Source organism: Zootoca vivipara, chromosome 12 (assembly GCF_965207765.1).
Source record: "Zootoca vivipara chromosome 12, rZooViv2.hap1.1, whole genome shotgun sequence".
In the NCBI taxonomy this organism is placed as follows: Eukaryota; Metazoa; Chordata; class Lepidosauria; order Squamata; family Lacertidae; genus Zootoca; species Zootoca vivipara.
Window position 1 is genome coordinate 22,639,687 of NC_142595.1, and position 23,706 is coordinate 22,663,392.

General features: G+C 49.4%; 1 protein-coding gene across 7 annotated transcripts in view; it reads right to left on the reverse strand.

Annotated features, from left to right (window-relative positions):
- Positions 1 to 1,170: 1,170 nt before the first annotated feature.
- STAT3 (signal transducer and activator of transcription 3) overlaps positions 1,171 to 23,706 on the reverse strand; it is a 42,160-nt gene continuing 19,624 nt past the window's right edge. For 4 of the 7 annotated variants that reach the window (XM_035136519.3, XM_035136520.3, XM_088655305.1 and 1 more), the window contains 21 exons: positions 23,203 to 23,301; positions 21,037 to 21,132; positions 20,797 to 20,878; positions 19,730 to 19,824; positions 16,789 to 16,940; positions 16,157 to 16,315; positions 15,855 to 15,947; positions 14,748 to 14,807; positions 13,352 to 13,381; positions 12,555 to 12,648; positions 12,399 to 12,446; positions 11,300 to 11,383; positions 10,586 to 10,684; positions 10,317 to 10,452; positions 9,177 to 9,229; positions 8,982 to 9,076; positions 7,944 to 8,083; positions 6,713 to 6,928; positions 5,977 to 6,019; positions 5,374 to 5,486; positions 1,171 to 3,373 (listed from right to left, as the gene is read on the reverse strand). In XM_035136519.3, the coding sequence (XP_034992410.1) occupies positions 3,315 to 3,373; positions 5,374 to 5,486; positions 5,977 to 6,019; positions 6,713 to 6,928; positions 7,944 to 8,083; positions 8,982 to 9,076; positions 9,177 to 9,229; positions 10,317 to 10,452; positions 10,586 to 10,684; positions 11,300 to 11,383; positions 12,399 to 12,446; positions 12,555 to 12,648; positions 13,352 to 13,381; positions 14,748 to 14,807; positions 15,855 to 15,947; positions 16,157 to 16,315; positions 16,789 to 16,940; positions 19,730 to 19,824; positions 20,797 to 20,878; positions 21,037 to 21,132; positions 23,203 to 23,301 (2,046 nt within the window). In that variant the 3' untranslated portion in view covers positions 1,171 to 3,314. The remainder of the gene's footprint in view (positions 3,374 to 5,373; positions 5,487 to 5,976; positions 6,020 to 6,712; positions 6,929 to 7,943; positions 8,084 to 8,981; positions 9,077 to 9,176; positions 9,230 to 10,316; positions 10,453 to 10,585; positions 10,685 to 11,299; positions 11,384 to 12,398; positions 12,447 to 12,554; positions 12,649 to 13,351; positions 13,382 to 14,747; positions 14,808 to 15,854; positions 15,948 to 16,156; positions 16,316 to 16,788; positions 16,941 to 19,729; positions 19,825 to 20,796; positions 20,879 to 21,036; positions 21,133 to 23,202; positions 23,302 to 23,706) is intronic. The other 3 variants (XM_060281459.2, XM_088655308.1, XM_088655309.1) reach the window with 1 other exon arrangement.

The following is a 23,706-nucleotide window of genomic DNA, read 5'->3' on the forward strand; positions in this document are numbered from 1 at the left end:
ATACAGCACAAGATATTATGGGCTGTCCCGTCAATCCGCTGGATGATATCGCAGAAGAAGAGTGAGGAAAATTCTTAGGGATGATTCACACCCTAGCCGGCACTTTTTTGATCTCCTGCCCTTGGGCAGAAGATATAGAAGCATGATTAGTCGCACCAACAGGGTAAAGAACAGCTTCTATCCGTGGGCTGTTAGGCTGCTGAATGAAAAGATAACAACAGGGCAACTGACTTTCGGGTTTGGTGGGTGTGCGTCAGTAAACGTGGGGAATTAAGACTAAGAGAGCTGAGTGGGGGTGCTTGTGTAATCTCAATGTATACAAGTTGTACAAGTGACAATAAAGTATATCAAATTTCAAAATTCAAAAACTTGAGGCATCCTTTTCAAGTATGATGCAATGAACACAAGGGTGGGATCCTGGGTGCTTCCAGACTGATGCTATTTTCAGGAGGGATTCAGTCCCATAGCAACAAATACAGGCTGCACAGTTTAGTTGTTGGGGAGGTCTCCTAATCTCCCCTCATCTCTGATCTTCTTCACAGAACTAAAATCGCCGGAGTTCCCTGGGAAGAGGGATTGGCTGTTAAACCAGTTTCAGTCTGTGGTGTGGATGTGCCCCAAATCTTCTGCGCGCACACACACACACCTTACTAAAAGTGTACCTAAAGCACTTAAAAGAATCTCATTTATACTTCTTCAAAAAAACAACAACAAACCACCCCACAACCTTTAAAAAGTAAAAAGTTAATGGAGTGAAGTAGAAACCTAGTTAAATGAACAAAACTTAACACCTGCACCAAATAGTTCAATCTTGTTTATACGACTTCTCTGAAGTAAACCCTGGAAATTTCAATGGGACTTACACCCAGGTAACTACGGACAGGGTTCCACTCATCACCTCAATACAGTTTTGGCCCCACAGCACGGGGGGGGGGGGGACCCAGCCCCTCATCTATGCATTTGGAGAAAAGATCCAACTCATCTCATCTCTAAGTCAAATTTCTTTCAAACAGACTCTCTCTCTCTCTCTCTCTCTCTCTCTCTCTCTCTCTCTCTCTCTCTCTCTCTCTCTCTCTCACACACACACACACACACACACACAAGCCACTCTGCTTTCTCAGCTCAACAAACACACCAAGTACCCAATGCTTCATCTCCAGCAGAGAAATGTGGTGTTAAGGACATTTATTTATTTAAGAGAAAGTTTAAGCCTGTAGATACAGCAATAAAATATACAAAACATACTATTAAGATATTTACGCTTTGGGGAGCAGTTAGCTATAAAAGAAAAAAAAAGGAAATTTTTGGCGGTGATGATGGGGGAGTAGCTTTGGTACTAAGAATTTGGGGTATATAAGCTATTTTGGAATTAGGGCAGCTTTGCACTAGTTGGTACGCTTTCTAAGGCTTGGCATTTCTGAAGGAGGCAAGTTCTCTTCGTAATAGCAAGGGCCTGCTTTTCCCTCCAAAGGTTGCTGAACTACACTCTGGGTTGAGGAAGTCTGGTGTAGGGAAAGAGGACAGCTCTGACCACGAACTGCCTCCTGTTTAGCCAACGCCTCTAAGTAATACTGGAAAATACTTGTTGCATCATTCTCTCTCAGTGCCGGGAGAGCCCACTGGGCTATTGCAGAGCTGAAAGGGACCCTAAGGGTCACCTAATCCAACCCCCCCCTGCAAAGCAGGAATCTGCAGCTGTGATTCCTCATTCCTTTGGGTTCCTGCCCATCTCTACGAGGCTACAATTCTATGAACTCGCACAAGCCCAACAGCTGAGATTTACAACTAGATTATCAGCGTCTGAGTTCTAGTTTGCCTATGCCAGACTGCCAATTGTTATCTCAGGCAAGCAACAGCCGACTAGCATCAGGTACAGCTCAGGCTTAAGCCCCAGGAGGTGGAGAGAATGACTGGGCAGATAGTAATAAAAAATAATTACAGCCGAGAATATTTTAAAAATGGGAAAGCGTAGGAAATGGGCAAGCCAGACAAAGCCCGGTTTGGGGTGGGAGGAGAGGAGAGACGCTGGCAGGAACGCTTTTTGCCTCTTTGCTCCTAACACAACAGCTAAGATGAGAGTGCAGTGGCTAGAATCAGGAGACCCGGGTTCAAAGCCTGACTTAGCCAGAAAGCTCAGGCCTATTGCTGCCACTAATCTACCTTACAGGAGGAATCCTTGTCATCCCTAACCTACACCGCAAGGTTGTTGAGAGGATAAAAGGATAAGGGGAAAGGAAGGGGCGGAGGTGTGCATGCTGCCCAGGGCTCCTTCAAGGAAGGGCAGGATAAAAGTGCAATAAATAATAATTATTTTAAAAAAGATAACCGGAGTGAACAGATCTCCAAGTGTGAATCTAGCAGGTGAGCTCTTGACTCAGCTCGGTTGCCTCATCTGGGCTTAAGCGCAGAAGAGAAGAGCTCTCCACCGCTAATTTGAGTGTCCTGGGTCAAAACCCCACTTCTGCCAAGGGTTGCTCCATTAATGGTGAGCACATAATTCTAACAACTTTCGTTCCCTATCTGTAAAACTGGAATTAGCCTAGTGCTGGTGGAAAAAAAGTATTTAAAAAATAGAAATTCCCGGAGCTGGCAACCAAGTGCAAAGTGTGCACAGGTGTCCAATGCCCCTGGCCTTTCTCTAGCCCTGGGGAACACAGGTATCTTACCTTGAAGGGCCTAGGTGCTAGGCCTACATTCACCTTCGCACCATTTGGCAAGTTTTTTTTTTAAGCAGAAGTGGGCCAGCGAAAGATGAGTGGGGAGGGAAATGGAGCTTTAATGTGGGCAATGATACAGAAAAAAGTTGCACCGATATCTAAGAATGATACCCCCACAATTTCTTCTTCCTTCCCCTCCTGCCTACACTTGACAACACAGCTTGTCGAATAGACTGGTTAAAAACCTTGGAAGTTGGTGTGAGCTGCACAAGCAGCCTTTTGCGGCATGCAGCAAACATGTACAGGAGGCCAGCAATGTGGACATGAAGAGGCACTTGGTCTAGCGAAGACAAACAGAAACACCCCTGATACAAGTAGCTTTTATACATGAGGGAGAACTATTTTTTTTTTCTTCTGGAGGGGAAAAAGCCCAACTAAAATCAAGCAGGGCTTTCCCTCCAGTCACGGGAGCTCAGGCAAGGAGCTGCTGACGACGGTGTATTTGAAAGCGGCTCGCGACGGACCCACAATCAAACGTCTCATGCCGAGGCAGAGTCTGGGTGCCGATTGGGCTCATCCGACAATGCAAGAAGAGGAAGAAGGTGTTTCTTGTGCCAGGGAAATGCAGAACCGATCAGCTGCCCGGGAGGAGTCCAATCACATGGGAGAGTTGGCGCTCTCAGCGGCCATCTCCATGTCGAAGACTTGCAAGGACTCTGCGGGAGATACGGAAAGAGAGTTGAATGCAATAATTCCGGTTCAACATCTCCTGGACAGATTCACAGCCTGCAGCATGCTCAAGGTTTTGCATATTCCTCAATGAAGTGCATATGTAAACAAACCCTTTCAGAACAGGATATGGCTGTAGAATTCCGCTCCTTGAGATCTCCCAAGTTTCTAGCCATTATGGTTGCAAAGACAGTCTTTAAAGCCAGGCTGGAGAGCCTTGGGCCTGAGGGTTAGATATGGCCTCTCTTATCTCTCCTCCTTTCCCCTTTCCACAGCACATACCCCTTGACGGCTATGCTTTGCACCCCAAATATTTTTGCATGACTGTAACATGTCCTTGAACTCTAATAATGCCACTTGCTGGCCTGGGTGGAGTGGGTGTAGGAACTAGCCTACTCCACAAAGGTAAAAATCCGCACTCGTCACTTTGTTGTCTCCCACCCACCACTGCTGTGGAGCTCTTGGGAGGCAGCACAGAAGGCAGTGCAGCCCCCAACAACATGACCATTGGAGGAATCCTTTCTGACCGGGATCAAATTGTGGTTTGCAATTCTACCGTGTTTCTCCTAAAATAAGACACGTCTTATATTTATTTTTCTGCCCAAAAAACACAACATGGCTTATTTTCAGGGGATGTCTTTTTTTTTTTTTAAGCTACTACCCTGGGAGGCTCGGCTCGCCGCTGCCGCAGCCGACGTCCTCCCAGGCGGAACGCTCCACAGCGCTTTGCCCCACAGCGAGCCCTTCAAGGCGCCGCCACCGCCACCACCGCCGTTGGCCACCAGGTGCTGCTGCGGATGCGACGTCGGCTCCTCCTTCCGCTGGCCGCCGCTCATTTTCCTTTTCGGCCGCGGCCGTCTCCCTCCCTCCCCGCCGGGCCACTGCTGGGTCGGGGCTCGAGCGGGAGCCGGCAATGACAGGCGCGCCGCCGCCGCCTCCCTCCCTCCCCGCCGGGCCGCTGCTGGGTCGAGGCTCGAACGGGCGCCGGCAAAGACAGGCGCGCCGCCGCCTCCCTCCCTCCCCGCCGCTGCTGGGTCGGGGCTCGAATGGGCGCCGGCAAAGACAGGCGCGCCGCCGCTGCCTCCCTCCCTCCCCGCCGGGCCGCTGCTGGGTTGGGGCTCGAGCGGGAGCCGGCAAAGACAGCAGTGCGCGCCTGTCTTTGCCGGCTCCCACTCGAGCCCCGACCCAGCAGCGGCCCGGCGGGGAGGGAGGGAGGCGGCTGCGGCGCGCCTGTCATTGCCGGCTCCCGCTCGAGCTCCGACCCAGCAGCGGCCCGGCGGGGAGGGAGGGAGGCGGCGGCGGCGCGCCTGTCATTGCTGGCTCCCGCTCGAGCCCCGACCCAGCAGCGGCCCGGCGGGGAGGGAGGGAGGCGGCGGCCGAAAAGGACAATGAGCGGCGGCCAGCAGAAGGAGGAGCCGACGTCGCATCCGCAGCAGCACCTGGTGGCCAGCGGCGGCGCCTTGAAGGGCTCGCTGTGGGGCAAAGCGCTGCGGAGCGACTCAGCGAGACCCAGCGGGACCCGGGAGAGACAATACCCCAACACGTCTTATTTTTGGGGGATGTCTTATTTTTTTTTTCTTTCGAAAATCGTGCCATGGCTTATTTTAGAGGCACGTCTTATTTTAGGAGAAACACGGTAGTTCAAAGGGAGCACTGAGACAATAGTTCCCTGGGTTGGATGCAATAGGAAACTGTGGTTTGATTAAAACAGGAAGGCAATGAATTAAGCTGCAGGAGGAGGAGGAGGAGCAGGAGCAGGAGGAGGGTGTGTGTGAGAGAATGATGCTTGTTCATGATCCACTGAAATCAGAGGCGCTTGGACTTGTGGAATCTACATTGACAAGGGTTGAAAGCTCGAGTTTCAGTAACCTGCTTCTAGAGGGCAGTCTGGATGCAGCCTCGGCCTGTCCTTTCCATAATGAGATGCACGAGAGCAGAGCCCGCCCCCTTCCAGCAAACAAAACAGCACTGCAGACCACACACTCACCAAACTGGCCACTGGCGTTCCCCTCTGCTCCCTCACCATTACTGCCAAAATGGATCAGAGATTCGAGAGTGCGGGGTGACATAGGCAGTTCAATAGTATTACTGCAAGTGGTTCTGGGAAAGGCACGTGGGAGTGGGGGGGGTAGAGAAAAATAGGAGAGGGTACAGAAGGGAAGCACAAGTTATAAGTTGTAAAAGCCCCAGTCTCCAGAACCACCAAACTCTGCTCTGCACCATGGAGTACAGAGCTTTGACTCTCAATGAAATAAAACCCAACCTGTATCTTTATGCATACGTGTGTAGCTGCGCATGTTAGTAAGTTTGATCCCTCCTTCTATCTCTATGCCTTATGTCTTTAACACGAGGTGCCTGCCGGATTTTGTTCCTCACTTATGCACCGGGTGCAGTGGTGTGGTGGTCGCTGCATTGAACCACTTCCTCTCTGGGCACTTTTCCACCTGTGCTTCAGCTGTTTCTGAAGAGAGACCTCTTGTTTCCAAAGCACAGGTGAGGGAGGGAGCTCGGCTTCTCAGCAAGCCCCAGCTAATTGCTGTGCAAGACCTCTGGAGTCCCACCCAACCCTTTCAAAGAGGGAAATACTCACGGGGTCACACAGATGAACTTGGTCTTCAGATATGGAGCAGCACCTGTTTTTGGGGTGGGGAAAGAGGAGAAGGTATTTGATAAGCTGGTGTGTGCCAAAGATCAGCAGGGGCATCTCCTCTTCAATATGCTATGACTCTGAAACCCTTTCCATAGAGAGGATTTGAAGGTGGGAGAGGGGGAAAGGAGGGGAAGTGAGAATTGCCCCAAAACTATGGTAGGAGGATTTGGAGGTGGGAAAGGGGAACTGAGAATTGCCCCAAAACTATGGTAGGAGCCAGAGGGACTGCTGCTGCTGTTGTTTTTTGGGCTTCTTAACTGCTAACAACGTGCATATTGTTTCCAGAAGCATCAGCAAACAATACAAAACTCACAGCGGCCATGCCAAACTTCAATTTGAAAAAGTTCTTGCCTTCACTCCTCTCTAGTTTTTAAAAAGCTGCGAGTCAGACTTTAGCCAACAATGACAATTGGCAACAATTCATACGGGCTTTTCCCCTGGCTTCCCATCTGTTCGCTTTTTTCACCAACCCGTTATGGTCACAAAAGGAAGAGCTGGGAACGTAATCAAAATAAACAAGCCAAGCCCCCTGCATTTTGGAGAGAGTGCTGGAGGATGCTAGTCACAGTTATTACCGTAGCAGTGTGAGACCTTTTTGTGGAGAAAGCCAAAATCCCAAAAAGTCCCTGTAAAGTGGAGAACCAAAGGGCTGGAGCAAGCGCGGAAAGCCAACAACTACCTGGGTCAGTGGCTTCGGGATGCTCCTGGCTCTCAGGGCGGCAGTATTTTCCAAAAGCCTCCTCCTTGGGGATATCAGGATACAAGTAGACAAGTGGGGAGACCAGGATGTTGGTGGCATCCATGATCTTATAGCCCATGATAATCTCAGCAAACGACATGCTGTTGAGCTGTTGCTTGGTGTACGGCTCCACTGACTGGATTTGTGTCTTCCCTATGGCAAAGGGTAAACAAGAGATTTGATCAAAGGGGACGGTTTTTATTTGCAAGGATAGCATGAAAAGGAGCACAATTTCTTGCTCAAATGAAGAGAGCCAGAGTCACATCAACATCAAAGCTTCACCAAATTAAGAGAGTTGAAAATATATTTTTTTAAAAATCACAAGACAAGATTAAAAACTGACCATCATTGATGGCCTGTCCCCTAGCCATTGGCTGAGCTGATGTGGTGTCACTGAACGTTCATGAATGCTACTTAGGAGTGTGCAACAGATGACTGGTACAACTTCTGCAAGAAGTGAGGTGTCAGTATGGGGTAATTTAGGAGCAGAGGATATACTTTGCCTGCAGAGTGCTGTAGGCTCAATCTATGCCATCTCAATGATTAAAGGATCTCTGCAAGGCTGAGAAAGACCTTTGCGTAAGAGGGAAGGGCCATAGCTCAGCGGCAGAGCACCTTTGTATGCAGAAGGTCCCAGGTCCAATTCTTGGCATCTCCAGGTAGGGCTGGGAATGTCCTCCACCTGACATACCTGGAGCGCCACTGCTGGTCAGTGTAGACATCACTGACCTAGATGGACCAAAGCTCTGACTCTGTATAAGGCAGCGTTCTTCAATCGTTCATTGACTGACACAACAGTCTGGACCAAGTACCCTGAGATTTACCCTGATTTGGTATGAGCAGGGCTGCAATGTGTGAGCAATTAACTGGGTTCTAAAAATGGTTAATTGGCTAAAAAGCCTCACCCAATTAACAAGGCAGATCTTGTTAAAAACACGATTTTTAATACGAGCGCTAACAAAAACTGCTGGTAGCACAGAGGCCTTTCTTTCCAAGGAAGAATGTGTCCTTTTCTCGCCTGCTACGATCAAGTGCATGCATCATCCAAAAATGGAAAATGGGCTTGAGAAGAACACAGCTTTTACACACAGGCAAACGTAATTAATAGATAAAAAGGAAGATCTGGCTTCAGCCCTAAGCATAAGGCAGCTCCAGTGGCATTCCTTACCGCTAATGTCCTTCTCCACCCAGGTGAAGGTGATCCCACCCTCCTTGCTGCTCTCACTGAATCGCAACAGGAAGGTACCGGGGGGCTTCGTGCTCAGGATTGCTCTCTCCCGCTCCTTGCTGATGAATCCCATGATATATCTGAGGAAGAAGAAATGGAAATATGAGGTTTTCATTGGCTTCCTTTCCTTTTCCTTGGCCCACCAAGCCTAGCCCCCAACGCCAAGAGCCACCAAGAAGTTCCACTGGAAGTTTAGCACAGGGATGGAGAGTCTGCATCCCTCCAGGTAAGGATGAATTCCTATCAGCCCTAATCAGCATCAGATACAGCAGGGTTTCCCGAACTTGGGTCTCCAGCTGTTTTTGGACTACAGTTCCCATCATCCCTGACCACAGGTCCTACTAGCTAGGGATGATGGGGGTTGTAGTCCAAAAGCAGCCGGAGACCCAAGTTTGGGAAACCCACAGGGCCGTGGGCACAGCATCTGTCTTGCATGCAGAAGGTCCCAGGTTCAATCCCCAGCATCTCCAGGTAGAACTGGGAAGAGAGGCCCCTTCCTGGAAATCCACTACCTCTCCGTGTGTAGACAATGCTGAGCAAGATGAACCAATGGTGAAGTGTTCCAGTTTGCGAACTATTTTTGGAAGCTGGAAGTCCGACGGGGCTTTTGTGGCTTCCGATTGGCTGTAGGAGCTTCCTGCAGCCAATCAGAAGCCACACCTTGGTTTCCGAACATTTTGGAAGTTGAACAGACTTCCGGAATGGATTCTGTTCAGCTTCCGAGGTACAACTGTGTAAAGCAGCCTCCTATGTTCCCATCAGGAATAATGGGAGCTGGGAGCTCAACAGCCACTATAGGGCAACACGTTCCCCATCCCTGCTCTCCAACTTGTTAGGGTTTCTTTGTTTACTGGATAGGCAGAGTGGCCTCTTTGGGGGGGGGAGGGAGAGAGAGAGAGAGAGAGAGAGAGAGAGAGAGAGAGAGAGAGAGAGAGAGATATGCTGGCAACTGCGGTGACGTCTCTGGCAGATGCTCACCCTTCATTCCACAGGGCCAAGATGTACTTCTTCACCAGGTCGATGATGTTATCCAGCCAGACCCAGAAGGAGAAGCCTTTGCCTGCCATGTTCTCCTGCAGCGATAAAAGCAAAGGTTCCCCCCACGTGAACAAAACGGCAGATGCACCTTCGGCCCCACCCAATGCCGCAGCTAAGCTTTCCGAAACCCCCTACCTTGCAGAACTTCGCCCATGTTATCTGACATCCGGAGTAATTGACGCCAGGGCCTGTAGAGGGGTGGGAGGGAAGAAAAGACATTAAAGAGAGCTGGTTAGAGCCTCAGGCAAGGGCCTAGGAGGGCCAGGTTCAAATCTCACCCATCCCCACCCCTCAGCCACCATAGGAGCCAACACCTAGAGGCCAAGGGCCCAAGGCCCCTTCAGCCCCCATTTGATGGGGTTGCCCCCCTAAAGTTGTTGGGAATTGCCATTCAAATGGTATGTGTGCACTGCATCGTGTGATTGATTATGAGGAGGCCTACCTGCCCTGCTCCCCCCCCCCATATTTTGTTCAAGTTGGCATGCCTGTCAGCCACAAAGTACACTGGGGGTCTTGGGCCAGTTGTTGCTTCTCAGCCTAACCAACTTCACACGGTTGTTGTGAGGATAAAAGTGTGTGTGTGTGTGTGTGTGTGTGTGTGTGTGTGTGTGTGTACACACATCCATATGTCTGTCACCTCATGTTCCTTGGAGGAAAGGCATTTTTAAAAGGAAGCACACTATTCTTAAAAGGCTTGCCCGGGCTTTTCTAAACTGTCAACACCAACTTGAATATTTGATATTTTGGCTTCCAGGCATTCAACATGCCAACACTTTTTGCACATGCTTTGGTCCCAAGTTTGAATCCCACAGCTAAAAAAGGATTTCTGGTTGTGCACCTGGGCAAGGCTCCTCTCCCACTTAAGAGCCAATACCCCTAGGCTGGGTAGCCCAGATGGGAAGACAGCAACTCCTTATGACCCATATCAGGGCCTGAATGCTGCCCCTCCAGGCCTCTCTGGACTTCCCCCAAGGCCACAACCCTCACAGGATCTGCTTCACACTTCTTGAGTGTTTTTGCCTGATGAGAACTTGCCACCAAAGTTTGATAATGTTTGCTGGTTGCCTGGACAGGAGGACAGAGAGGGGCGTGTTCCGAGGTAGAAGCTTACGGCACAAAGGGAACATCCACATTTGTTTCTGCTTCTGGCCCTGTCCACCCCTGGCAATGTGGACCCCGGAAAGTTGCCTGGAAGGGCATGTGGCCCTTGCGCTGCTGAGCAAGGTTCCCTGCCATTGGCCCACATATAAGGAGGAGAGGAGCTTGTTAAGTTACCAAGTAGTTTCTCTGCCAGTGTCGTCAGCTGCTCTATGCTGAGCCCTCGCTTGGTGGTGGAGGAGAACTGCCAGCTCAGCACTTCGGCCACCTGGTCCCAAGTGCCAATGGGTGGTTTGGTGAAGAAGTTGACGTTCTGTCAAGAGAGGGACTCGGTCACAATCAGGAACAAACAACACACCCAGACGAAAAACAAATAAAAACACCCTCCTTCTCTTGCTCTCTCGCCCTCTCTTTTGTCCGTGCAAGCTTTGGGAAACTCAACGTACCTTGGGGTTGTTTGTCAGCATGTTGTACCACAAGATTGACGCCCAGGCGTTGGGCATCTGGCAAATGTTGGAGATCACCACCACAGGGAGGGAATGGGTCTACAGGGAAAGAAAGACAGCAGCTCTCGAGCACATAGACTAGCCCCTCTCTTTTTTCAGGTCTCTGCTGTGCAACAGGAAACCCCCCCCCCCCAGGCTCCTGCTCCACAGCAAACCAGAACACCAAGTTTCTAGTCCTTATGCATCGTTATGAAGTTAATTGTCTTCAGGTAGGGAGACTCATGGGACCCCTTTCCAACTCTCTTGTGGTGAAGCAAGCCAGAAATGCTGGTATGACCATAAGAGAAAGGGGAGGTTTGGAGAAGGCATGCAACAAGCAGTTAGGTTTAAGAGATTTAACAAGAGACTTTATCTCTAGAGTTTGCCATCATTGTTTCGGACTGTTCAGTTTTTCTGAGTTCTTTTTCATGGATGTTGTCAGTCTAGGTTTTCAAGATTTGCCCTTGAGCGTTGTTGAGCATGCAAATTGTAGGTTGTAGTTTACTGACATGGTTTCTTCCCCGCATTCTGCTCAATGCAAACTCCCAACAAGACACCCACACCAGTACCACAAAAGAGGGTTTCTAGCAGGGTAGATTCCCAGTGCAGTTGTAACCCCCACCCCACCCCTATAAAGTGGGTGGACTGTGGGGAATCAGCACAACCAGGGCTCACCTCTAGGTCAATCTTCAGGCCTTGGTGGTAAACCTCTGTCTCAAAGGTGATGAGATGGAGCTCTTCTGTGACGATGAGGGAGGCCTGAGGAGGAAGTGGAAAGTAAATGCGGGGGAAGATAATAAATATTTCTCTAGGGTATTTTTTTTGTCCCCTTGGAAAAAAACACAGCAGCAACCTGCAATTTTGGTTTCGTTTTTAGTTCTGCTGAGCTAGGCTTAAGCGGAGAGACCAACAAAGGAATCAGCCTTTGAAAAGGCGTTTACAGGACTAATCTTCCCTAAAGTCAAACCTAAAAGAGACCACTTCCCCATTCCCAAGGGTTGGTCTTTTTCTTTTGCAGGAGATACTTGACTGTAAACATTTTAGGGGCATGGTTTAGAACAGTGTTTCTCAACCTTTTTTGGGCCAAGGCACACTTGTTCCATGAAAAAAATCACGAGGCACACCACCATTAAAAAAGTTAAAAAAATTAACTCTGTGCCGCCCTATATTGACTATATAATTATGACTGTAAGAAACACTTGCCAATTGCTGTGTTGGTTGCAATCTCCTGTAATAAGGCTTCACAAGCCGCTGATTTCTCTGCCAGCACAATCCTTTGCTCAGCAAGTTTCAGGTTGAGCTCATCCAGCCAGCTTCTTTAAGTTTGTCTAAATTTTAGTTTAGTTTGTCTAAATTTTGCCGCGATGTGCGGCGACGAGAAGGGCGATTTGCATTGTCACAAGCCTAGCTTTCCAGCGGGTCAGCGGTTAAGCCTAGCTTTCCAGCGGGTCAGTAGTGTGTATTGGCGGCCGCCAGGCACGTGACAATGCAAATTGCCCTTCTCGTCGCCGCACGTCGCGGCACACCAGCCAGCGTTTCACCAGAACAGCGGTTGAGAAACGCTGGTTTAGAAAACCTAGAGGAATTGGGATGATGAGGAGGGAGGGAGGGAGGGAGGGAGGGAGGGAGGGAGGGAGGGAGAGAGAGAGAGAGAGGGGACATCCCCAGAACAGAGATTTCTGCAAGTAGCACTTCCCAGTGGAGCAAGAGAAGTAACTACTCCTGCTCTCAAACATTTCATTTTACACCAGCAGTGCTGTGTTGGGTCACTCACATCGCAGTTTGCTCTTCCGCCATTACCACACCTCTGTTCCCGCAGTGTCTGTGATTGGGGGGGGGGGAGAGAGATAAAAATGGATAAATTAGACACACTGTGCTTCCAGGGAGTGTTTTGGGGAGCAAGGGAGGGGAGAGATGCTGTGTCACTCACCAGGTGCTTGAACTCTGCAGAGAGGCTCCCATTGTTGGACTCTTCCATATTCATCACTTTGGTGTTTGTGCCCAGGATGTTAAACTTCCGGGACCTTGATGGGCAAAGCGGGAGGGGAAAAAAATGAGAGGAGTGCCTTGAGAGTGTGTTAGATTTAAAATACCATTATTAACCATCACCAACCCCATCTTTTAAAATGTAAAGAGCAGCTGCCCTGGATCAGACCAGTGACCCGTACTCACTGCGGCCAGCTGGACGCTGCAAGCAGCTTTCAAAGCACTAGAGCACTCTTCCCGAAATGCAATTCCCAGCCAAACTCTGGGACATAAAAGCCCCTGACCGCCCTCATCTTCCCTGATTTGATTTTGCCTACCCCCCCCTTTAAAAAGCCATCCAAGTTTGTGGTCATTTTGCAGAAGCAGATTCCACAGCTGTACCCCACCCCAGAAAACACGAGTGGTCCCCTTCTTTGCAAGCCTTTGGAAATGGATTCCCCCCCCCAGTTATTCCCCCCAACAAAATGTTAACTTTTATTTCAGTCTGCTTTTTATTAAGGGCTCGGGTTTTAACCGGATGATTTTTTTGCTCTGTGTTTTACAGCTATTGCCTTGAACGTGGTGGTGATTGGGAGCTATTGTGCCCCCAAAAGCAACTGAATATAATGATTTAAAATAAAATTATTTTACTGCTAATGAAACAATCCCCCACCCCATCCCCAACAAAGTGCAGCTGCCTGCAAACCCATGAGATGCATCTCAGCAGAGGGGAAGCCACAGGGCGCAGTGCCTTCAACTTACCCCCGGAGGGCAGCAACTTCACCGGAATCCCTGTGACACGAAAAAGAACAAGAGAGCACGTTCAGATTAGGTTGCTGTATGCAGCAATCAGAAAGGGCTTGCGGCAGCGCCTGACTTGGGTACTGTGGGGCCCTGTGTCAGGCAAAAAATTGGCACACCCCCCACCCCGAACTGCCTTCCCAAAGGCAGGTAAGGAGGCTTCCGGCTTTGGGAAGGAGGTGTGAGGCTCTGACAGGGTCTGAGAGCCCCCTGACCTCCTTCCCCAAACTGGGAAAGTCCTAACTAGGCTTTGGGAAGGAGGTGGGAGGCCCGTCGCCCAGTGCTCAACTTACTGGGCTTTGAAATGGCTGCCCCCCCCCGGCCCAGTCAGTACCCAGTGCGTGCACACCGCTTCAACAGCTCTAAATTCCACCCACTCCCTGCAGCAAGAGGGACAGGGTGTGGTTTGGCAGAGAAGTCAGCATAATAATAATAATAATAATAATAATAATAATAATAATAATAGCAATGCCATCACTGGAAGGTATTAGTGTAGGGGTGGCTAGCCTGAAGCCCTCTCCGCTTCTGGCTGGACTACAAATTCCTGTCACCCCCGATTACTGGCCAAGCTTGCAGGCGCTGGGGTCCAAGTGGAGGGGCCAGAGATTTCTTCACCCCTGCATTTGGGGGGGGGAAGGTCTTGGGGCTCTGTGGGCCTTCCTCCCTACTTTTAAGGGAATGCGGGTAGGCAGGCTGAAGACCGCTGAAGGTTAGGCTCTAAACCTAAAACCTGAGCCAAATTAATATTAATAATAATTAAAGGAATAATATTTGTAAAGGCCTCTCAAGCTGCAGTAGCAGACAAGCTTTACAGGTTTGGGCTGTGCCTCTCCTCCCCCCTTCCAGGAAAGATCATCGCCACACTTTGGGACCAGAAGAACTGATCTCTTTTTCAGGAGGGGCAGGGAGAGCTGGCTCAGTACCAAGGCGTTCCTACGTAGGAAGCTGTGGTCACTGTGCTCTTCCTCTGGCACTGCTACGAATTAAGAGATAGTTTGGCTTAAGAGCGCTGTTCAAACCGGGGCTGGTGGTTTCTCTCCTCTGGATAAACTTTGAGCGATAAAGAGCCCAGGGGCAAATCATGAGCTGCAAAAGATCCAAGGACAAACCTTTGTTACAGCTCATGGTTTGTCTGAAACGGGACAAACCATAAGAATGGATCCGGGTGACACACTCAAGCAAACCAAGGCTTAGCTCACAGCGGCACAGCAGGATTATAGGTGGAGCAACCCCCAGGAGCCAGCACTAAGCCATGGTTTGACCTGTGTGAACCAGTAAGTCAGTTATATATATTTAAAGGAACCTCTGCCCACAATCCCTGCCCTCAAGTTTGTTCACGAAAAGGGTCCGGACCTACTTGTCAATGCAAACTTTGATTTTCAGCTGGTAGTTCAGCTCAGGAAATTTAACCAGTAACCTGCAGAAGTCAAAAGTTCACATTAGCTTCCGAAGACACAAATCTCACCCTTTCTCCATGCCCCCCTATCCCTCATATGCTATTCATATGCTCCAAATGTTGATTTTTTTGGGGGGGGAGCAGCTGGGCAGCTGCTGCCCCTTGGAAGGGGCACCAGGTTAACAAGTAGAACATAGTCCATGTCCATTGAAACTAGTTTCACTGTGTACAGATGCTTTTCAGGCAAGAGAGCTTCAATATACCACCACTGTGATGCTCAATTGCACTGTGCTTAAGAATCCCATCTACACCTTTTGGGGGGAAGAGGAGACAAAAAACAAGTTTCTAGGCTGCACCAACAAACTTGAAAATATGTGGGTAATGCCCAGTTTAAGCCTCAGAAGCTAGAATGGGAGGCAGTTGTGGGTAGGGAGGAAAGAGAGGCTGAGAAGGATTCCCGACAGCACGTGGGGTTCCCTGTCTTTTTCCTCTTTGCCCCTCTCCCCAAACCTACCGTAGCAGAAGTGAAATAAAATTTGAAAAGCCAAGTACATATACACAAAGTCTGTATAATTTATACTGTTGCAGAATGCCTCTTTTCTGGTGCAGAATTTTAAGTGTAGAAGGTACGCAGAACATCAGAACAGCCTGCTGGATCAGGTCAATGGCCTATCTAGTCCAGCATCCCGTTCTCACAGTGGCCGACAAGATACCCCAAGAGGAAACCTGCACAGAGGACTCAAGCACAAGAGCCACTCTCCCCTCCTGTAGTTTCCAGCAACTGGTATTCAGAAGTATTGCTGCCTCCAACTGTGGACAGCAGAGCGCAGCCATCCTAGCTAGATGGACAGCCCTCTCCTCCTCCATGAATTTGCCCAACGCTCTGATAAAGCCATCCAAGTTGGTGGCATATCACTGCTTCCTGCGGGAGTGAGTTCCACAGTTTTACTAGGAGCCACGTGAAGAACTACTTTATGTTATCTGCCCTAAGCCTTGCAACATTCAGCAACATATAGCTGACCCTCCGCCCCATATAATGCGTGCACACACACAAAACCAACAACTCACCGCACTTTTGTCGTGAACTGTACTCCAGTTTTGATAACCAGTGGGCGATCCGGGTGCATTGGCATACAGGGCTGCCGCTCCACCACAAATGCACTGTGGGCAGGGGTGGTAGTGTTAAGAGACAGACAGACAGACAGACAGACAGACAGACAGGAGTCAGTGGTGGGAATTGGGTGCTGATCCAAACTTCCAGATTCAGTAGAAGGTTCCCAGATGAACATGCTCTCGACAGCAGCACCCCACCCCACAACCTCACGGGATGGCACCCCTCCCATACACGCAAGGGCAGCAGGCCAACATACCTCTTCATGAGGTTCCTGAATAGCTCCACGATGCGCTCCTCCAGCAAGGGCCGGTGCTGAACGATGGGGTCACCCTTGTAGGAGACCTTCTGCTGGAGCTCCTCGAGTTTCTTAATCTGCTGGCGGGTCTGAAGCTGCGACTCAGCAAGGGATGTGATCCTGCGGCGAGGGAGAAGAAAGTGAGCTGAAAATACACACACACACACACACACACACACACACACACACACACACACACACGTGTCTTAAAAAGAAAACAACACTACCGTGTTAACTGGACATTGTCTTGATAATGCTTTTGAACAGCTGTATCCTCCCCTTTGGGAAACCTCACCGATGCCACGTTCCATCCAAATCTACGCAAGCGGAGACCGCTGTGGCCCAGCTAAGCCCAGTATTTGCTCTGACAGGCAGCAGCCTGTCCAAGGGCCAGGCAGAAAGAGCTGGAGGGCCAGATTTGGTCTTTGCCCTGCCTGTTCTGTCTTCCACGTAAGGTCGATGCTGCTCTGTGGCTCCCAACACCCTCCTCTGCTTTGAGGTGTATTAAAGTAAGGGCAATCCACTCTCAATCAGATTCTCGCTTTGTAAGCCTTGGAAAGGTAAGTGGGCTGTCAAGGGCACTCGGCTCTCACCAGTTCTCTAGGCGGTCAAGGCAGATGTTGGGTGGGCCACCGATGCATGCGATCTGCTGCCTCCTCTTCCAGTCAGCCAACTCGTCATCGACCAGCGTCTTCTGCACGTACTCCATGGCTGACAAGAGCCCAGCCAGCTCGCTCACAATCCCCTAGGTGAGGAAGGAAATAGGCAACGTTCAGGACTCCATTTGCTTCCCCTGTTTACATGCAAACTTGCCTCTCCATGGCTTTAATGTACGATAGAGGCAAACCCCAGAGGCGGAGACCTTTGCATCAAGATAAGGAAATCTGAAATGTCATTGTCTGAAATAGAGCCAGCAGCAAGTCACCTGGCCAAGAGACGTGGAGTTAAATAGGCTTCTGGTCCAGTGCCAGCGCCGTCCGTTGGGGTTTGCCTCGAGCTCCGAGGCAACTAGACTTCGCGGGGGGGGGGGGAGAGCAGCGAGAGCGACGCTGTGCCCCAAAGAGCCCCAGATCGAGCGTTCTGGGGACGAAGATAACTCAGCAGTGCCCCATGCCGGACTCCCCAACTCTCTAGTAGGCTCTAATAGAGCTCCGGAGCGAGAAGGGTCGCAGTCGCCATCTTTGAGCGACATCGTTACCCTCGTGGAGGGAAGCTCCGAAAACGGAGGCGGAGAGCGCGGAATGCTTCCAAAGAAGGATTTGAAAAAAGACTGTGAGTAAAAGAATCAAAAGTTTTATTTGGAGTCTTAAATTTGGAATGGGAGGGAGATTTAAAGAACGGAAGCCGATCTCCCCTCACTGATTGAAGTAGGAAACAGTTAAGAAAAAAAATACCCGGTGCCGGGGAAAGGAAGTTGTTTGTTATCTGAATACTTCCAAGGACTGACTAAATATTCTCCCGCAGAGGCAGGGCAAAGGGGGAGAATTGTTTAAAACTGGAAAAATCCCTGTAAATATGTGTTAATTGAAGACGGAAGAGCCTTTTCCTAGCCTGAAACCGGCAACCCGGACAGAACAGTAAACCTATGGTGACGTCACAAAGGGGTGGAAGGAAGGAATTTCTAGAGACTTTTAAGTTAATAACAGGAGGCTGAACTGATGCAAAGTTGAAGAATTGGAGAGTTTAAAAAGTGGGAACTGTTGCAGACTGTTGGAAATAACTGTAAATTAATGTTACAAGACTTGGATGGATATACTGTATCCAGTATGGAGTATTTGGAAGAGTAGCAATTTGTAACCACTTCCTGTTTTTCAAGCTTTACTCTGTCCTTGGAAAGTCCTGAAAATGTCAACAAAAGATTACGCACCTGGATTCCAAGACAAAGTTCTGAAATTCTTATGGGAAATTAAAATTGGAATGAGTAAGACTGAACAACAATCGAAAGAATTGAACCAAGTTCTACAGAAAGAACAGTGAAAGAAGATAATAAAGTCCCTGAACTGAACAATAATATTATTAAAGAACAAGAAGAACTCTTTCGGGAAGTACAAGAGGAAAAAGACCAAGTCTGGATTTAGATTATCCCCCCCGGGGGGGGGGACAATATTGGTTTGAGGATCAGAAAACCCATAAGAAAAACTGTGTGCAAGGAAGAAGGGAACAAGGGGGGAGGAACAGAGACGTCTGGGTGGTAAAACACGTCAGGAAGGGAGTGGGATGAAGGAAGATTGGATATTCTGTTTATTAGGATGGATAAAAAGGATTGAAAACTGGATTGTTGATTTTGGAGCTTGCTGGACTGGAAGGGAATAGCCGTGATCAGGGGAGGAGGAGGTAAAATAGAGGATAATATAAAAAAATTAAAATTGGGAAAGTAAAAAGGATTTAAAATGTATGGATGTGCTTGGAAGAAAATTGAGGCAAGGGAAGAAAAGAAATGTTAATTATGTTAGAAGTAAGATGTAGTTAGTAAATGAGAATACTAGAAATATAAGGTTTTATTTTTCTAAGATGAATTGTTATGTGGGGATGGTTGGATGGTTCTCGCCCTCTTGTCTGTCACCTACGTGCTGGGGGCCCTTGGTGGCAGGGGGGGCCTCTGGGGCGGGGAGGGGGTAAGGATTCAACCAGAAAAAGAACCACCTCCTCCTTCCCTTTTCCCTCTAGGGACTTCTCGTGGCAAGGGGAGCCCTGGGGGATGGGGGAAGGAGGGGGGGGGTAATGATAATAAAGGAGAAATTAATAAGAAAGATAGATAGAATGCCAAATATAAGGTTGGAAAATTTGCAATTAGAATGGGGATAATGATAAGAAAACTGTTAAATGATATTTAAAAATGAAAATCGGAAAAGTGTAGGGGAAGCCTAAAAAACAATGTTTATGAAAAATGAATAGTTATAATAATTTTGTAAGTGTTGTGTTGTGTTTATTTGCTTTGCTTTGTATTGTATTTTATTTGTTTTTGTATTGTAGTTTTTATGTTTTTCTTTATTATGTAAAATTAATAATGTATGTTTAGATAAGATAGTTGGGTGGACACTCGCCTGCATCTCCCCTTGTCATCCTAGAGCCTCTTGGTGGCAGGAGGTGGTTCTGGGAGGAGGGAGAGTGGGGTGGGGACAAACCCAATTATAAAATGGACCACCTTCGACTGCCCACTTTTCATGGGACTCTCTCGTGGCAGGAGGGGGCTCGTGGATGGGGGTTAGAAGAAGGGGGATAATATGTTGCCTATGTTTTTCTTTATTATGTAAAATCAATAAAAATTTATTATAAAAAAAGAGAGGCGTGGAGTTAACCACGGGTGTGTGACTCGTCCCTATTAGAGACAGAAAGGCAATGCCCAAAGGTCATCGCCCCCCTGGCTTGCTATAAGCATCAATGTTCAGCAAGGAGGAAGCTCTGTGCTAAAGCTGGATGCTTTTCTCCCAGGCAACATGCTGCAAAACCAGGCATATCCCACACCATTCTGCCTTACTCAATAGCAGTTCAGGTGGGGTTGTTTGGAGCTGGGGAGGAGCCGCCCTTACTTACCCTCCGCATCTGATCCAGGGCTGTCAGCATCTGCTCCAGCTGCTGCATCTTCTGTCGCGTCACCGACTGGTTGTTCCCGTTCAGGTCCTGCATGTCTAAAGAAAAGCAGCGGGAGAGGGGCAAGGAAACATGTCAGAGGTTCCAGGAGTTTCCTAGTTCTTCCCCTCTGCACACCTGTTTTGGTCAGCCTAATTCAGATGCTGTTGGAGACTCCCACCTGTCCCAGCCAACATGGCCCAATGGCCAGGGATGGTGGGAGCTATAGTCTAAAGCAGGCATAGGCAAACTCGGCCCTTCAGGTGTTGGCCCTCCTAGCTAACAGGACCAGTGGTCAGGGATGGTGGGAATTGTAGTCCCAAAACATCTGGAGGGCAGAGTTTGCCTATGCCTGGTCTAAAGCAACAGAAGGAGGGATACCAGATTAAGAAAGGCTGGCCTAATTCCTCTTTTAGGCAGTTGGGCATTCTGTTCCTCTTTAGCAGCCCCACGTAGAACAGATTTGGGAGACGATGGGCATCATGTTCCTGGTGAGAACTGCAGCCAGTGTACAAGGTTCCCCTGCCTTTTATTTAAAACAGGGGTGGTGAACTGGATCTGGCCAGCAGATCTTCACCCACCCTCTGCATGCCATGGGTGACAGGTGTGCGATGGTGTCAAGCGAATGACATTTGCCCACCCAACGTTGCAGAGCTCACGTGAAAGTGTAATGCCTGGCTATCAGTTCGCTGGCGCGTATTATGGAGCGCTGCATAGAGGGCTTTGCAAGCCCCTTTTGGCTCAGCGCATCCTTACCTGCCCCACAACCTGACATTGTACATGACATCGGGAGTGACGCAGGCCGGTGTGGCTTGTCAGAAATGCCCTGGCAGACCCAATGCTGAGGCCAGGCATTCCTCGTGAAGTCTGCAGGCCAGAAGCTCCCCTGATTTAAAAGGAAAGCTAAGCGCCTGGGCTGCATGAGCACCCTTGCCCCCCAAAGGATGAGGACAGAAGGGCATCTCCCCATCCATGAATTTGCCGCAATGGAAAAGTTGTTACCCCCCTTTCCCCAGCAAGCTCCCACCTACCGCCTTGACTCTTCAAGGTTTTGTAGTTGAAGTCAAAGTCATCCTGGAGGTTTTCCACCACTTTCATCTTTTGCTCCAAGTCCTGCAAGAATAAGCCAAGGAATAGGAGGTTGGGGAGGAGTCACAAACTCTAGGCAGGCTTGAAACTTGGGGGCAAAGAAGAGAGAGAGAGAGAGAGAGAGAGAGAGAGAGAGAGAGAGAGAGAGAGAGAGAGAGAGAGAGCACAGCTCTCCCACCTACCTGCACCCTTTTCCTGACATCTTGTAAGTGTTGCTCCAGCATCTGCTGCTTCTCTGTCACCACGGCAGCCGTAGGGTGGTTTGCCTGCCCACCTTGCTGTATTAAAGCGGGGAGGAGGAGAGAGATAAGACATTAAGAGATTTAAGTTCATAAATCAGTTTTGGCCAAGTGCAAATGTAATAAACCAGATTTTCCGGTTTACTGCAACTTATCAGGAACACACACATGAATGCTGAGCTCTGGTCACCGGTCCACCTGGCTTGGTATCGTCTGCCTGACTGGCAATGGCTCTCCTGGATTTCAGGCAAGGGACATTCCCAGCCCTGCCAGAGCTTGGACCGCCTACTCTTCCACTGAGCTGTGTGTCCCTTTGCCAGGTACACGCTGTCAGGTTGTTCCTCCCTTGCTCCTCCCCAGTGTGAACAGGATTAAAACAAACAAACCCTGGAGGACCTGTGGTTTCCTGCTACATCCGAATCTGGGACTGGCTCGCCTATCCCCGTTCCTGCTGGAAAGGTGCAAAGCAGGAGCAATGCCTTGGCATCCGCTTCATTCCTGAACACTGCAGCAAGCAAGCCAGTTTAGAGGAGGCAGCGTTTTCCCCTGGGGGGGGGGTGTCCATAGAATTGTCTAGCCAGCGTTTTGTCACGTCTTGTCAAAACAGGGGACACGCTGTGAGTTAAGCCGGGGTGGAAGTGCCAGCAGTGTTGGTTCCACCAACTTGCCCCTGTATCTGTTGAGATGAAGGCAAAGGGCTTCTCTCTAACCCATGGTGTGAGACAGGCAGGGGCGTCCTTTTATTAAGCATCTATCCTACCTTTTCATGCATTTTTCAACCTGCACCTGCAGGGAGTTCCATTCCCCAACACAGATTGGGATGACGACACACAGCAAAGGAACACCTGACATTTCCGCCTGTGCCGTTTTCAAACTGTAAGCACCCTTCCCCCCCCCCAAAAAAAACCCCTGCTATTTGCTTCTGAAGGGGCCATTGCAGCAAATTACACCTTCTGGAGAAAACAGCAAATGAGAAGGAGGGAAAGCCAGCCTCCTGCTACCGTGCTGTTGCCTTGATCCAGACTGAGGCCCCTCATGGCTGCAATTTCTTTCATTCTTTTTAAGAAGAGCAAACCTGGGAGAGACTATCACATGGTAAATACATTCTGATCCAGACTGCGACATTACAAATCAGAATAAGCCCTGAGGTGTCCACAGGGAAAATTCTGATGAGTGCTGGGGGTGGCATTTAAAGACCTCTTTGACTTTACCTAGGAGAAAACAGCTGAGTTGCATAATAAAAAAGGATGGACAAGAAGCCACGGGGTGTGGGTGTGTTGACTGAACATCCAGGGCTGCCTAGCATTGGCCGCTTGCACTCACTTACCTCTGAGTGTGCTCACTCAAGGAAAGAGGATAATGTCTTTGGAGGAGCTCTTTTGGTGCTGCTTCCTCCCCCCACCCCCCATGGTTAAGCTTCAAGCTGGCACAGACTAGCAAGCCATTTGCTCTGCTCGGAAGCATACAGCTGCGCAGACTTGTCTTGTGGCAAAAGGAAATATTGTGCTGAATGATCCACCCTGGGGGGCCAACACCTGCAAGACCTTGCTGCCATTCAACAGCTCCAGCCACAGAATTAAAAAATGGCTGCATTTCAAACCCCAACGCAGAAAAGAAATATTGACAAGGGAAAAGCTCAAGGCGTGTTGAGGCAACCGAGGCAAAAGCGTGCAGGGACCCGTTTTGGGTGGTGTGTGCTACCCTAGCTGCGAGGTACTGCTTCCTGGCAAGCAAAGATGTAGGCTTTGGAAGAAACATCAAAGGAAAGGCCCGTTGTGTCAACCATCAAGCTTTTTACCCCTTATAAGCCAAGGACAGGGAATGGGTTGGGACTCCAAATTCCTGTCAGCCCCCGCCAGCGTGTTCAATGTATGGTGTGTGTGCCGTACTCCCGACAACTTTTGGAGTGTCCCAGGTTTCTCTCTCCCTGCTGCAAACAGCAGTAGCAGCATATGGAGACAGGAGGATGCACTGATCATGGTGTATTTGCACCGAGAGCCGTCAATGTGATTCACTCTTGGCTCGTGTTCTAAACACCCACGCGGCCAGCCAGTCCCTTACGGGAACCGATGCCGACAGCACAAGCCGCTCCCTTCAACCTCCTCTCACCTGGGCTGCCGTGGCTGCTGTCTGCAGCAGCCGGTTCTCCTCCCAGAGGCAGCGGGCCACGATGCGGGCAATCTCCATGGGCTTCTCCAGGTACCTGCTCTGTAAGAGAGGAAGAGGAACGGAATGAATGATCGCCACACATAGAGAGCAAAACTTAGGTGAAGATGTCAAGCTTTTCTTAAGAAACCCAGCCTTGATTTGGAGGAATGCAGCGATGGGGCAGCTGGGTGCTTCTTTTATGGGAGCAAGTAAAAGAAGTGTTGTGTGCTGGTTTCAGATTCAGGGCAGCAGGTGAAAATATATGCTGGGCGCCCAACATGAGCAGCCGAGAATTTACGTCCAACAGGATGTCATCGTAAAAGCTAAAATAAGCCTGTCGTGGGCACTGCTCCTAAGCTCAGGGCTCATCATCTCTCTCTAATCTGTGCTATTAAGAGTTCCCTAAACCATCAAACTATTCCATCAAATTTGGCCTTGCAAATTTCAGCGATGCTCTGTGCAAGG